The 15,930-nt window shown below is 47.9% G+C and overlaps 1 protein-coding gene across 13 annotated transcripts in view; it reads left to right on the top strand.

Moving 5' to 3' along the window:
• Positions 1-15,930, top strand: part of WHRN (whirlin) — a 105,085-nt gene that overhangs the window by 12,946 nt on the left and 76,209 nt on the right. For all 13 annotated transcript variants that reach the window (XM_078375065.1, XM_078375059.1, XM_035255566.3 and 10 more), the window contains exon 2: positions 14,258-14,476. In XM_078375065.1, coding sequence (XP_078231191.1) covers positions 14,258-14,476 — 219 coding nt within the window. The remainder of the gene's footprint in view (positions 1-14,257; positions 14,477-15,930) is intronic.

Genomic DNA, 15,930 nt, shown 5'->3' with positions numbered 1-15,930 from the left:
TTGAGACGGGGCCTTGCTCTGTCACCCAGGCTGGAGTGCTTGGGTGCGATCCTGGCTCATTGCAGCCTCAACTTTCCAGGCTCAAGCAATTCTCCTGCCTCACTCAGCCTCCTGAGTAGCTGAGACTACAGGCTCATACCATCATGCCCAGCGTGGTGTGTGTGTATATATATATGGGGTGTGTGTGTGTGTGTGTGTGTGTGTGTGTGTATGTGTATTTTTCTTCTGTAGAGATGGGGTTTCACCGTGGCTGGTCTCGAGCTCTTGGGCTCAAGCAATCCACCTATCTCTGCCTCCCAAAGTGCTGGGACTACAGGTTGAACCACTACACTGGGCCTGGACTTAATTTTTCGAACTTGAAAACCTCAGAAAAACACCAAGAAAAACCTCCCCAAATCAATAATAATTGTACCCACTCACCTACCCAGAAATAATCACTGTTGACAATTAGAGGACCCTGTGTGTCTGCGTGTGCTTTTACATTGGGAATTCTCCTCCCAGCTGCCATTCTGAGCATCAATATCTAGCCTACTTGTTACACCAAGAGATGTATCATGACTATGTTCCCACCTTGATAAATGTTTCTACAGTGTGATTTTTAGTGATCACATAATATAGCATAGTGAAGAGGTCCATGATTTATTTAACGAATGTCTTCTTGTTAGACAGTTTGTTTTTTAATATTATCCATATTGCTGCATCAAACATCCTTGCACATTAATCTTTAAGCACATTTCTAGTAATTCCTTGGGCTGTCTTTCTAGAGGTGGCATTGGCTTGGGGGAGAGGCATCATTTTAAAGCTTCTGATTAACTGTTGCCAAACTGCCCCTGGGTGGGAAGGAATTTGTTTTTTCTGTCCTCCCACCAGCGTTTAACAGCACTCGATGTTCTTCATTTTTCTCCAGCCATGCCAACTCTGGGTATTAGATTTCTTTTCCATTTTTGCCAATCTGATAGACAAAAAGGTATCCAGTTTTAATTTACATAACTAAAGTAGTGAAGTTAAACTCTTTTGTTTTTCAAATTGCAAAGCTATTTTTTTTTGTTTTTGAGATGGGAGTCTTGCTCTGTCGCCCAGGCTGGAGTGCAGTGGCATGATCTCAGCTCACTGCAATCTCTACCTCCTGGGTTCAAATGATTCTTCTGCCTCAGCCTCCTGAGCTAGGATTACAGGTGTGCACCACCACGCATGGCTAATTTTTTTGTATTTTTAGTAGAGGCAGGGTTTCGCCATCTTGGTTGGCCAGGCTGGTTTCGAACTCCTGACCTCAGGTGATCTACCAACCTCGGCCTCCCAAAGGGCTGGGATTACAGGCGTGAGCCACTGTGTCTGGCCAAAAGCTGCTTTTAGTATTTTGGGGTGAGCTTCACAAGAATAAGAAACACTGGGTAGGGGTAACCCTGTCACCCCTGGGAGTGACCCAGGGAGAGAGAGGCCACCTGAGGGGAAGGAAGTCCAAAAGGGACCCGCTGTAGACTCAGGGCGAAGGAAGCCATCAGGACTGGGACCTGTGGGCCCCGAAGGAGGAGACGTGGGTGTGGAGGGACTGGCTCCAGGCACTCAGGCAACGGCTGGACATGAAGCACAAAGCTACTTGGGTTCCTGCTGCTGCTTTTTTTTTTTTTTTTTGAGACGGAGTTTTGCTCTTCTTACCCAGGCTGGAGTGCAATGGCGCGATCTCGGCTCACTGCAACCTCCGCCTCCTGGGTTCAGGCAATTCTCCTGCCTCAGCCGCCTGAATAGCTGGGATTACAGGCACGCACCACCATGCCCAGCTGATTTTTTGTATCTTTAGTAGAGACAGGGTTTCACCATGTTGACCAGGATGGTCTCGATATCTTGACCTTGTGATCCATCCGCCTCAGCCTCCCAATGTGCTGGGATTACAGGCTTGAGCCACCGCGCCCGGCCATCCTGCTGCTTCTTGTTTGCCTCTTTCTGCTTGTGCTGCCATCATCTCCGAGTCCCTCTGCTTGCGGGCAGCAGCAGAAAGCCTGTCATCTGGGTGCTTTCCTTTACCCAAGGCACGCTCTGCTTTTTCATACTCTTCTGACTGGTTCCCTTGCTGGTTACCACAGGTCATGGTGATGGCAGTGGGTCTGACCTGCCTCTGTTGCATCCGCTCATTCTGTCCCACGTTGCAGTGAAGTTAAATTCTTTTACATATTTATTATTTGTGTGTGTGCTCATGTATTTACACGTATATATTTCATGCATAAGTGATTGATATCCTATCACAAGAGTTTTATATTTCAGTATCATCAAATGTATCGTTATTCTCCAGACATTGGCTGAGAAGGTTTTTAGGAAATGGTTGATTCATCCACCTTGAATTCAGATTTTTCACCTGAGGTCGAATTAAATTGGAAGGCTATCACCTTTTCAACTGAGAATTGTCAGAAAGTGATGAGGGAGGGGGATATCAAGAGTCTGGGAGGAGACTAAATCCCATCAATGTATCTACTCGTGGACTGAGAAAATGATATGGACATAAACAGATATTCCTGATGGATCTCTGCTTCGGACATGGATCCCAGGCAACAGAATCCTCCATTGCAGACCCATCTGGGGTCATCTTGAGTGAATATATATATGACTTTGAGAATCTTGTTCTACCTTAAAGAAAGAAAAGAGAATAAATAGACAAAACTTAAAAGAACATTTATAAAGCAATTTACTTAAATTATAACAGACTGAAAGCCAGGCTTTGAGGATAATTGAAGAATTGCATTAAAAAGGAACCAATATCTTTCTGGAATCTGTTCTCTCCTCATCTTATGAGTTGTTTCGCAAAGGAGTGGACAGTCTATCTGTCACTTCCTTGCAGATTTCTTGTAGCATTATCCCCAAGGTCAGGATTTTATCCCTCTCTTTGAAGGTTTATGTTTTTTCTTTTCACACAGCCTTAACTCACCAAGACATTTAGAAGCAATGACAGAGGAGAGCAGGGACTTTAAAATGTCAGGTCTTTCTTCCAGCCTCTGAGATCCCGACATCCCCAGCATGGGAGCAAATGTGTCCTTCTGCATCCTCACACTGAACCCTTGGAGAAGGTCAAACTCTTAAAGAAAAGAGGGTGGAAGGAATGAACAGTTGGTTTTTATATCTTTTTTTAAAAAAACTTTTTCTTTAAATGTTCTTCTTTCCTTAAATACTCTCCTATCCAGCCGTTGGTTTTTAAAAACCTACTTCGTGAGGCCCAAATTAAAGGCATATTTAAATAGCATTAAAGAAAACCAGAAAAGGGGAGCAGACACCCACGTTCCCATCGTCCTAACTGGACATCATGCATTTCTCTGCCATCTCCCTTGGCCTTTATCCCTGTGCATTCACGTTTCCTCAATTGTCGAATCACCTGCTTCCTCGCATTGCTGTTTTGACGTATGTTGTCATTTTGTTTCATGATCCTTGTGTTGAGCTGCATTTCAGGGCTGGGTCTTGGATGGTTTCACACCAATGGTCTGCGGTCCACTCGATTTACGCTGGAATGCAGCAGCTCAAGGAAGTGAGGTGGATGCACAGAGCCGAAGCAGATGGGCCACATTGTGGCATGGCTGTGTCGCAGGTCACGGCCCCTGAGGAGTGCACAGATGTTGAGGATGCTACTGTGAAGCTACAGTTCTTCGAGAAATACTAAATTCTTACCACACCGCTGCCCAGTTATGTCACATTCCTCAATAGTATAACACTTTTTGGACTTTTGTTTAAGAGAATGTTTACAAATGACGTGTTCTTAGACCACACTCAGTAGCTACAGAGCCTTTCTGTAGAGTGGAGGGAGGTAGGAGGAGAAAGCAGAATGATTGCCCAAGCATCTGTAAAAAGGATCTCCATTGCCAGTTGCATAGAAGAGGTGTCTAATTCTAGAAATGTGCTTAGATTTTAGTGTTTATTCACTCACTTGGCAATGGTTTTGTTGAGTATCTATCATGTGAATGGTGTCGTTTAACACCCATTTAAAACTCTACATGTTAGTTTATTTGCTAATATGTTTATGATTAAGATTCTTTAGTCAAAAGTAGTTGAGTGAGTTCATCTGAAAAGCACTTCATTTAAAAGGTAGAGGAATCAGAAGTGATCTTGGAAGGTGCCTTTGATGGGAACAGTGTTTAATATTGAAATTGAATTCTGAGCCCCCTAGCAACCAAGAGAAATTAGTAGATTATTTCCATTCTACTAGAGAAATCATCAGTAACTTCAGGAGAGGTAAACTTCTTTATTGGTGTTCAATTGCAAGAGGAAAGCATCCTTGCATTTCTTCACTGTCTCTTTATGTGGAATCTCTCACCATCTCCTGTGTTTTCTAGTTTTTGGTACATCTGTGATCAAGCCAGAACAATTTCTCACCTTCCTGGTCAACTGAGAGGGGTGTAGATAATAAAATAATCATTTGCATAAGTAAGTATGTTGAGATGTGTACTTTCAGGGACAGAGCATCACGTGCAAAGGCCTGAAGTGGAAAAGTGCTTGGAGTACTTGATCCTGTAAGAAAGCTCAGGTGGCAGGGCAGGAGATGAGGCTGGCCGGGCATCCAGGCCAGCCATACAGGCCTGTGATGCACTGTGGGGAGTTTTATAGCAGAAGCAATGGGGAGAGTTTGGGGAAGGGAAGGGCCTGAGTCCACTTATATTTTATAAGCATCCTCTGGTTGCTCTGCAGTGACTGGGCTGAGAGAGGAGGCTGGGAAGCTGCTGCAGTTAGTGGTCCCTGTAAGAGGTAATTAACACAGATAAAAATGGTACAGATGGAAGGAGCTTGGAAGACAGAGTGCTAATTAGGCTTTTACTTTCTCGTGGCATTAAAATATGCTACTGGGGCAGAGTCCGCATCACCAATTTCTGTCCTCCCTCAAAGCAGGGGTAAATGGGAAGGGACTTTCCAGTCCATGTGACTGGACCCAGCACCTGCTCAGGGTTCAAGACTCTAACAGACTTTCTCTTGTTTACCTCCTGTAAGGCCCGCGTCCTCTTTAAAAACCTTCCCTTGTCTGTCTTGGGCCAAGATGTAGGATTGGCCTGGTGTTATCCGAACCCCTTTAAACTGCTGGGGAGAGGGCCATGAATATGGAAAGATCAGGATCCAGATCCAAGCCCTGCCTTTTATCCTCTTTGTGACCATGCATAGACCCTTCACCACCTAGAATCTTTCCTCCACTGTGCAGTGGGAAGAATAAAATGTGGCATCATTGCTGTAATTTTGCTGTTACTAATGCTAATCACTATTTGCCGAGCATCTCCTGTGTGCTCTGCCCAGTGCAAGATGCTTCGTGTACATCTTCTCCTTGGTCCTCATTCAGTTTGCATGACAGCTCCATGAGCATATGCATTATGGCCCCTTTTAATAGGTGGGAACACTGAGGCCAGAGAGGTTAAGTAACTTGTCTAAACTCTCATTAAGCTAGGAAGGGGTTGAACACTCTTTGAGAATGGGAGAATGGCTTTCTAGCAAATGTGCCTTCCACTGGGAAACCTTTGAGAGGGTCCACACCCTAAGACACTACCAGGTTACCCTTTTCATTTTAGTACTTTGCAATGCTTTAGGGCCCAAGATTTAGCCCCCAGATGATTGAAAGATAGAGCCAAGATTAGCCTAAACTGGGAGCTTTTTGGAGCCTGTGGAAGAAAGCACGAAGGAGGGTGGATCTCTGCACCAGAGCGGTTACTGCCTTGGGAGAAGGACGTTGCGAAGCCTCCACCCAGCCCCATCCACTTTGTCAGGGGAATTCAGGGCCTCTGTGGGCCCAGAGGGTGTAGTGCTTCCCCCTGCAGGTAGATATAGGAACTACAAAAGGGATAGAGGCATGCCCCAGGGGTCACCCTGGCCAGGAACCATGATTGTCCATGAATAAAGACACGCTGCCTATGGATTCAGGAATTCCATTTTTCTCTAGTCTAGGGAATAGTCTTAGATGCATGTGTGCTCCAAGATGGCACGTACAAGGATGTTCATCGCAGGTGATGGTGCTAGCAAAAAACTAGAAGCAGCCTAACTGTCCACTGATAGGAGAGTGAGAGTTCAGTGGTGGTGAATCCCTTCCGGGGAATGGGATGTAGTGTGGGAAGAGATGAGCTTCATGTCATTGAACTGACAGAAAAGATCTTCAGAATACATTTTTAGCAGAAAAAAAGATGGCGCAGAAAATGTGCAGTTGCAAGTTGATTTATGTAATCAGATGATAAGCTGGTGTATGTATACATACATGTTTATAAAGTACAAGAGCAAGTCAGGAAGGACAGACACCACCGTGGATCAGTGGTTACCATGGGTGGTGGGTGGAGACTTCCATTCTGGGTACTGGGTTCTCTCCAGTAATAATACATAACTTTTTTATATCTCTTATCTATGTTCCAGGTGCTAAACATTGTTTTTTTTTTTTTTGAGGCAGAGTTTCACTCTGTCATCCAGGCTGGAGTGCAGCGGTACAATCTCGGCTCGCTGCAACCTCCGCCTCCCAGATTCAAGTGATTCTCCTGCCTCAGCCTCCCAAATAGCTGGGATTACAACTGCCTGCCACCATGCTCAGCTGATTTTTGTGGTGTTTAGTAGAGACGGGGTTTCACCGTGTTGGCTAGCTGGTCTTGAACCTCTGACCTCAGGTGATCCATCCGCCTCGGTCTCCCAAAGTGCTGGGATTACAGGCGTGAGCCATAGTGCCCAACCACTAAAACATTAACTAATTTAATCATCAGAACTACCCTGTGAGATAATACCTTTGTTATCTCATGGTTTTTGTTTGTTTGTTTGTTTGTTTGTTTTGCCTGGGAATCTGGGGACACAGATTGCTCAAGTAACTTGCCCAAGGTTACTGTTGGCAGGTGGCAGAGCTAGGATGGAATTCCTGCAGCCTAACTCCAGGGCTGCGGCTCTTAACCATACTTTCTTCGCTTGTCTCTCCACATTCCATGTGTATCTAAGGTGTTTATGCTTACATTAAGGTGGAGAAGCGTGGTCTGCCTGATTACTGATCTGAAAGAGAACTGTTCTTTCTGTGCCCTAATCTGAACAGATTCTTGGGGGCTATCTGGCATATAGAAAGCTCATTAAATATCTTGTTCAATGAATGAATGGATGATTGGCTAAATGAATGAAGAGGAGCAGGGAGAGGTTTTAAAGGAAACAGAACATGTACTGTGCCTCAAGGACCTTGTCTTGTAAAGACAGGATCATGAATGTGACTCAGAGCCTATGGTACAGATGGCAGCACAATCACAGAAGTGTGCTGGATGCTCCTGGAGGACGGAGTCAGCCACAATCTGGGAAGCCTTTCTGGAGGTCACGGGAAAGGAACTGAGTGTTGAAGGCAGAGCAGATATGAGGAAATGTGGATTATAGAAGGATGTTTGTTAAAAAGAGGAAAGTTGGGGGACGCATGTATTTGTGCCCATACAGATTCGAGGTTTAGAGAATTTCTGGGGCCTGTGTTTGGGAGAAGGAGCTCAGAAAGGGAATTAGCATGCAATTAGTACCTACCGTGTACCAGGTACTGTATAAGCAGTTTACAGTGTCTTAAATCTTCAGAACGGTTGCTTTTAATTTTATTATTGAGACAGAATCTTGCTGTGTTGCCCAGGCTGGAGTGCAGTGGCTTGATCACAGCTCACTGTAGTCTCGAACTCTTGGGCTCAAGCAAACTTCCCACCTCAGCCTCCTAAGTAGCTAGGACTACAGGTGCACAACATTATGCCTATGTGCTTTAACTTTTTTTGTAGAGGTAAGGTCTCACCGTGTTGCCCAGGCTGTTCTTGAACTCCTGGCCTCAAATAATCCTCCTGCCTCTGTCCCCAAAGTGCTCTGTTTGCAGGCGTGAGCTGCTGTGCCCAGGCAACAGTTGCTTTTTAAATGTAGAAACAGCCACAGAGAATTTAGGTAATTTGTTCAGTGTCACACAGGAAGTCATCTGCAGAACCAACCCCTGAACACACAAAGCCCCAGCTAGGTAAGGTGGGGCTGGGAAGAGCAGGCATGCATCATTCTTCCTCCCTTCCGGGTCACTAATCTGGGTCTTAGACCAGTTCTCCTTCCTGTTGTTGAGTCTCTGTTTCCAAAAAGAGAAGACCTTGGCCTTTGAGGTCTGTACCCTGAAATAAGCTGGGTGACTCACCATTATATGTCCTCACTTGAGACTTTCCTGGAATACCTCAGCACGAAGATCTGATAGTCTCATGACCTTGAGGTCCATCCCATGCTTGCCTTTGAACACAGGAGAGCATATGTGTGTCTGCCGTGTTAACACATCCCATTAGTTCCCTATACTATGACCCTCTCCAGTCTGTTTCTCACTCCTCTGCTAAGCAGAGAATCATGTCAGCCTGGCCTATGATTCTGGGGTTTCAGAGTTGTCTCCAAAGAGCTGAGTGAGGCATATTTGCCTCCTGAGAGCACTAGTCCAAGTAGCAAGTTATTAAGTTTGAAGACATACACATATAATTTATATTTCCATAATCATAACATACTGCCAGAATAGTCATCTGGTGATGGATGGTATCTTGGTCGTGCCATCTGCTGGGTCAGATTGAGATTTCTCTATGATCTGAGTTGGAATGCCCCAGGGTCAAGCTTCACTAGTAAACACGTGATAACGAGCATGGGAACACAGCTCTCTGATGACCATCCTGGCATGCGGTGGGCTCCCCACCCCGGACATCACAATTTTTTGTTTCAGCCTTAGCTCATTGAATTCCTCAGTGACAGGCATTGTGCAAATAGGGCTCCCCTACATAAAGAGAGAGGAGAATGATGAGCTTCATTTTGCAGGAGAGAAAACAGATGAACAGAGACGTTTGGTAACTTGTGTGAGATGGCACAGTTAATAGGCCATTGATTCAGGGAGACTGGTGGGTCCTGCGGAACTGTCATGGCTGGAGAGGGTGTGGTTGATGGAGAGTCACTGATGTGCTGATGGATGTGCTGGATGTGACTTATCACCTGCAGGCAGCTTCCAACAAAGAGCAAGGACACAGCCATGGCCTCGTCGCAGGGGCAGCCCTCTGGCCTCCAAGTCCTTTCACAGGTCTCCTGCTGCTGCTGATAGTGCAGAGTTGGGTGTGTATCCTGCTGTAACTGAGATGCCCAGTTGTCCTTCTGATGTTTTCTTAAACTCTGTGGAACCTCAGAGTCCCCAGGCTCTAGATCTAGTTCGGTGACCTGGTAGCACCACCAGCCAGCACAGTTCAAGCTCTCACTCCTGGGATGGGCGAAGCTGAGGACAGTTTTCCAGGCCCAGAAGTCAGGTGCCCACTAGGCCCAACCCTCAGCCTGCCTGGGGTCTATCCCTGGGTGTCCCAGAGCCCCTGATCTCTCTACTTTAATGACCCGTGACCACTGTGAAAGCAAATATAGTCTTTCATTCTATTCTAAATCCAGCCTGAACCAGAAAGACATAGAAGTGTAACTTGGAACAGGATCTTAGCAAACAAGCAAGACCAAGGCCTAGCAAGGGGAGAAGTAACCCTAGGACACCCAGCAAGCTGATGGCACAACAGGGACCTGCTGGGTCTCTGTCTCACAGTCTCAAGCTCTGCTGGCTGAGGCTACTTGCTCTGTAGGCTACTCTGGTGAGGGAAGTAAAATGATGGTCTTGTGTACCTAACCATGGCTGAGGACCTTGCACTCCCTTGGGTGGCCTGAGTCTCAGGGATCAAGGTAGCAATGGTGGGTGAGTTTGAAAGGCTGGCAGAGTGGCTACAGGGAGAAGGCATTACCAGCTTTGTTTAGGAAATAACTCTTCTGTTTAATGATGCCCTTTAAATAAGCAAGCAATGGTTTGTAGAAATGGAGACAAGAAGACAGTAGGAGCAGAGACCATCCCTCTCCCCTGCCCTGCATGACCCACACACACTTTAGTGGCATTAAACAGCGATGGGTAGAGCTGTTCCTGCAGGATTCTGATGGCCACTGCACCAAAACCATATCCCCAGAGCCTGCATAGATGTTGAAAATCTGTCTCAGGAATCTCGTTTATCAGTTTTGCCAGAAACATAAAAAAGCAGCAGAGGACGATGATATTCTTGCTTCCAAGACCCGTAAAAAGCCCATGTTTATCCCCAGAGAATAATCATCATCAGAGGTAGACAAATGGTCTATGCTTGAGTGGCTGTCCAAGTTGCTAATCCCCATCCCTGTAATGGGGAAACTGAGGCAGAGAGGGGAAAGAGGCACAGGGCTGGCCTCCTGCGTCCTGGGCTGTGCCTCTTGTACTCCTGTACCTCATCTGTCCCTTCCCTTCTTGGGACTTCAGGGTCCCCTTCTGTAAAATATCGGAATGGGCAGCACGTGGGAGACTCAGTGTCTCGGCCCAGGCCCTCTCCAGCTCGAACTCTCCGTGGTGTTCTCATCAAGGGCATTAACCTCCTCCCCATTCTCAAGGTTGCTGCGGGCCTATTTATAGAACTGACCAAGAGGATTCTACTGTTGCTGGCGGTAAAGAATACAAATGATGCTCTGCACGTGGTTCTTTATTCTTTCCTTCACTTTTTTTTTAAACTCCTTGGTCAATGTTTTTCTACCGCATGGTTTCCCATCTCCATGTAGACGTTCTGGGGAGAGGGGAGTGGGCTCTGCCATTTGCTGAGCTCCTGCTATGTGGCCAGGAAGGTTCTGAACTTCATGCACCTCATCTCATTTAGCCCACGCTGCCCTGGGAAGTGGGCATTGTCCTTCTCCCCAGTTCACACATGCAGCTTTGCAAGGGGAAGCAGCTGGCCCAAGGACTCTCCACCGGCAAGCCAGGGAAGTGCAGCTGGAATCCCGTTTTCTCTGTCTCCACGATCCATGTGTGGTTTTTCCACTTGCACTCCTCTGTTCCTGACCTGAGCATAACCTTCCAGACTAGATGTGGGTGCAGGAGAATGCCTGTGGATGTTAATCGTTTCTTTTGAGGGCAATATGTACTTTCTTAACCAATCAGGCAATCTTTTTTCAGAACCTACTGTGTGCCGGATGGTACTTTTATTTCTCACCAGGCTGTGAGCATCATTGAGGACCTACTGTGCACCAGACGATGCCTTGTCTCTCACCAGGCATGTGTCATGAAGACCTTCTGTGCACTTGGCTGTGCTTTGTTCTTCAGCACACAAGTGTCATGAGGACCTACTGTGCGAAGGACAATGCCACTCACCAGGATCAAGTGTCATAAGGACCTACTATGTGTCAGGCGATGCCTTGTCTCACCAGGCATGTGTCCTGAAAACCTTTTGTGTACCAGGCAATGCCTTGTCTCTCATGAGGCTCAAGTGTCCTGAGGACCTACTGTGTGCCAAGTGATGCCTTGCCCCTCCCCAGGCATACATGTCATGAGGACCTGATGTGTGCTGGGTGATGCCTTGTTTCTCACCAGGCTGCAAACTATCATGAGGATAGGCCCAGTTTGTTTCCTCTAGGCTTGGCACACAGTAGGCCCTGGGTCAGCCCTTGTTGAATGAAAGCTGTGGTGTAGTCCTGAAGAGGAGCAGAGAAGAAGGCAGGCCAGGAGGAACAGCACTGGAGCAGAGACCTGTGCCCTCATGGAAGAGGGAGCAGTGGGCAGAGAGGAGAGGAAGAGGGAAGATGGCCACGGAGGATGTGGTAGCCTCAGAGGCTTCTGCCAACGCCTCCTGTGCCCTGAGCCACTTTCCACTTTGCTCTGGGAGAAGCCACTGGGCTCAGGCTTTCTCCATCCCACATCTTGACCTTAGCAGGGATGTGATTTTCCCGACTGTTCTGCCAGGGGAGCCCCGGGGAATGCTAAAAGAGTACTGTAAATCTTACCCCACTCATCTTTACAAAAATCTTTTTTAAAAGCAGAATTTTGGAGAGACTCCATCTTCTCATTATCCCTCCACTGGGGACTGGCATTTAGCTGTGGAGTTGAGGGCCCAGGTGCCCCCTGGCTCAACCTTCCTCTGCTGAAAGAGGCTCAAATGTCAGAGAATTGCCTCTTCCCGCAGGCCTTGCCTGGCCAGAGCCCCCTCCTGTCTTTAAAAGCTCAGCCCAGGGTCTGGTTTGTCTGTTGAGAGTGTTGGGGAGTCGGTAGAGCTGTATGTGCAAATGGGGGCAAGCTTGGGGGACACAGAGAGCTAAGTGTCCACCCTGCTTCTTAGGCATATTATATATTTCTCCAATATTGAAAGCGATGTGACCTCCTTGTGGAACATTTGGAAAATATTGAGAAACAGGGAGAGCAAAATAATAATCACCCGTCATCCTCCCACCGGAGAGCAGCACTGCCTGCGTCTTGGCACATTATTCTCAGTTTCGTTTCATTTTGTTTTTCCAGTATGATTTTTCTCTTAACATAACTGACTTCATATTGTAAGGCATGATTTATAGCCTTTTAACCCCACTTAACATTAAAATATATCACATTTCCATGGCATTACAACCTTTGTAAGTATGATTTCAATGGCAGCATAAAATGTCAGTGTGTGTGAATTCCATCATTTATTCAAACAGCCAGATGGTGCTTCCATAACAAAATACCATAGCCTGGGTGGCTTTAGCAAGGCGCCTTTGTTCTCAGGTTCTGGTGAGGGCCCACTTTCAGACTTGAAAACTTCCATCTTCTCATTGTGTCCCCATGTGGAAGAGAGACCAGAACTCACTCACTCTCTCTTCCTGCAAAGCCACTGATCCCATCATGAGGTTCCCACCCTCACGGCCTCATCTAACTCCAGTTACCCTGCAAAGGCCTCATCTCCAAAGTACTGTCACATTGAGGGTAGGACTTTGGTGTATGGATCTGGAGGAAACCCATTCAGTCCCTGACACAGGCTGTGTTGATTAATCCTAGTGCTTAGTGACTGTCCCCTTGGGTAAATGTCTTCATCTCAGCTGCAGGTGCCTTGTGGTAAAGCAATATAGCAGACCTCAGCTTCCACCCCAGGCTGTAGTGTGGGCTTGCCCCTCCACACCGTGGTTCCGTCTGAAGACCGGGAAATGTACAGTAAAGGTGCTGTCTACATTCAGAATTAGTTGCTATGAAAAAGGAACCTTTTTTTTTTTTTTTTGAGATGAGGCCTCACTCTCACCAAGGCTGGAGTGCAGTGGTGCAATCTCAGCTCACTGTAACCTCTGCCTCCAGGGTTCCAGTGATTCTCCTGCCTCAGCCTCCCAAGTAGCTGGGATTATAAGTGCCCACCACCATGCCCAGCTAATTTTTATATTTTTAGTAGAGATAGGGTTTTGCCATGTTGGCCAGGCTGTTCTGGAACTCCTGGCCTCAGGTGATCTGCCTGCCTCGGCCTCCCAGAGTGCTGGGATTATAAGCATGAGCCACTGCACTTGGTGAGAAAGGAACTTCTTACTGTGGGCAGGCAGTTTCCCTCCATTTCTTCATCTGACAAACAAGATCCCCCTTTCCCTCTGCAATCTGCCTCCCCCATTGGATTTCATGAAATAATGCATATCAGGTGCAGTGAGGCACGGCTGACACATACAGGCCCTTATAAATGTTAAGCGATAGCTATAACCATTGTTTTATCTGTCGACTCTCCTGCCTGGTATTTCATCAGGGTCCCCAAGACCACACTGGGGTTCAGTGATTCTCTGAGAAGGCTAACAGCATTCAGCATATGGTTGTACCTGTGGCTGGGGTTTATTGTAGCCAAAGGATACCGAGCAGAGTGAGCACAGAGGAAAGGTGCATGGGGTCGAGTCCAGAGGAGACCAGGCACAGGCTTCCACGGGTCCCCTCCCTGTGAGTTCCACAGCACACACTCATTCCTCCACTGCCCAATGTGACAGAGGTGTGGAATGTTGTCTGTGAGGGGAGCTCATTTAGAGAGCACCCATGGTTTTTACTGGGGGGTGGTGACATAGACCCTGTGTTGGTGACATACCTACCTTCCAGACTCCAAGGAGGAAAGCGGCTTGAGCATAAACCACACCATTTGTAGACAGTCTAAAGCACACGAGCCACATTTCTCAGGGAATGGTGGGGACACTCTCCAAATCAAGGTCCTAGATGCCAGCGCAAGGCCGGCCCTGCACACGAGCCTGCCTGAGGATAGCAGTCTCAGGCCCGCGACGCAAACTCCTCTGCAGAGGTATCCTAAGGGATCCCATTTCTTGTATTTGGACCACTTCAGGATAGGGGTGGGACAGATGCTCTTGTTTTCATGGGACAAAACCGAGGGCTAGAGAAGGAAAGGGACTTAGGGGCTGTCCTCTTCTTCCACGTGGGGCTCCTGCGAAAAACCAAGGTCTGGGTCAGGGGAGGGTGTTTCTCAACAGCCCCAGTGCTTGCCTTCCTCTAACCTGTGTGTCCCTCTCTCCCCAGGCTCTGAAGGGCTCCAAGAAGCTAGTGCTATCTGTGTACTCAGCAGGGCGCATCCCCGGGGGCTACGTCACCAACCACATATACACCTGGGTGGACCCGCAGGGCCGCTGCATCTCCCCGCCCTCGGGCCTGCCCCAGTCCCACGGCGGCACCCTGAGGCAGCAGGAGGGTGACCGGAGGAGCACCCTGCACCTCCTGCAAGGTGGGGATGAGAAAAAGGTAAGTGGGATGGGGAAAGGAGGTCCCTTCATTCCAAACCCAGAGCAGCAAAGCTGGCTGGAGGCACCAGGAAGAAGCTGGTTCTCTGTCCAAGCTGTCTTCCCTCACGTCTGTATTGAAGGGTGGTGTTTTTTCTTTGCTTTTCTTTTTGACCTGTGTAGTGTCTGTTAGGATACAGGCTAAGCTGCCACAGTAAAAGAGCTCAGATGCTGTGATTTCTTTATGTATTGGTTTATTTATTTATTTTGAGACAGAGTCTCACTCTCTTGCCCAGGCTGGAGCGCAGTTGCACAGTCGCGCAGTCTTGGCTCACTGCAACCTCTGCCGCCAGGCACAAGCGATTCTTGTGCCTCAGCCTCCTGAGTAGCTGGGGTTACAGGCATGCAGCACCATGCCTGACCAAATACTGTGATTTAAATGAGAGGGTTTTATTTTTTTTCTCCGTCATGTAACCGAATAGAGGGCCAGTATCATCTAGGGGACAGTTTTGCTCCAGGACTTATACTGGGACCCAGATTCCCTCCATCTTCCCTCCCACAGCGTGTTGCCTGTTCTTGTGGTTGAAGCTGGGCCACGTCTAGCTCCATTTTAGCTCCCTGGAAAGGGGAGGAGAGGCATCTCTTTAAATTCAAGGTCACCCAACCTCCCACTGGCCCAGACCCAGGTGCATGGCCACACGTAGCTGCCAGGACTGTGGCCAGGATTGCTATTCCACGGGGAATCTTGTGCAGTATAGATCTTGGGTGTAAGGAACAGAAACCAGCTCTGGCCATTTCACAGAGCAGGGATGTACTGGAAGGATGGGGCCAGTCCCAGAATTGAAGCTGAGAATCTCAGGGTGCAGCCTGCAGGAGGAGGATGTCCACAGTTCTGTTCTCAGTGTCCTTCCCCTGAAGATTCCCAACAAGGGAGCACCTCACAGGCTGGCAGGGATGTCTGGGGACTTTGATTGATAGGACCACCAAGACTGTAGCCGCTGGGGGAGGGGTGGTTGCTCAAAGCACCATGGAGTGTTCTAACTTGCAGAGGGGGGCAAGGACACCAATGGATGTCCCCGGGGGAGCCCTTTCTCACCAAGACCTGGACTGTTTCTTGAAACACAAGAAGACTGGAATGTTCCCCGATATCTAACCCTTTTCTCTGGGTGCTGTTTGCATTGCGCCCCTTGGTTACTCCTGGAACCAAGGACGTAGCTGCTGCAGGCGGCTCCCTGGTGTGTAGGACCTTGACACTGATGGCCAGGAGGCTTCATGGCCTGGGGCTCCCAGCCAAGTGCCTTCCCTCTGGAGACTCTTTCTCAGCTCTCCTTTTCCTGTCGATAAGAGTGTAACATTTATTTAATGTGTTTTGTGTTCTTTGCTCAAACGTCAATATGCAGGACGCCGCAGAGATCATGGGCGGCAGTGGTTAGCTCGTTGGTATGCACTGCGGCAGCCCGGGCCGCGTCACGGTTT

Source organism: Callithrix jacchus, chromosome 1 (genome assembly GCF_049354715.1).
Source record: "Callithrix jacchus isolate 240 chromosome 1, calJac240_pri, whole genome shotgun sequence".
In the NCBI taxonomy this organism is placed as follows: domain Eukaryota; kingdom Metazoa; phylum Chordata; class Mammalia; order Primates; family Cebidae; genus Callithrix; species Callithrix jacchus.
This window is presented reverse-complemented; position numbering and strand designations above follow the sequence as displayed.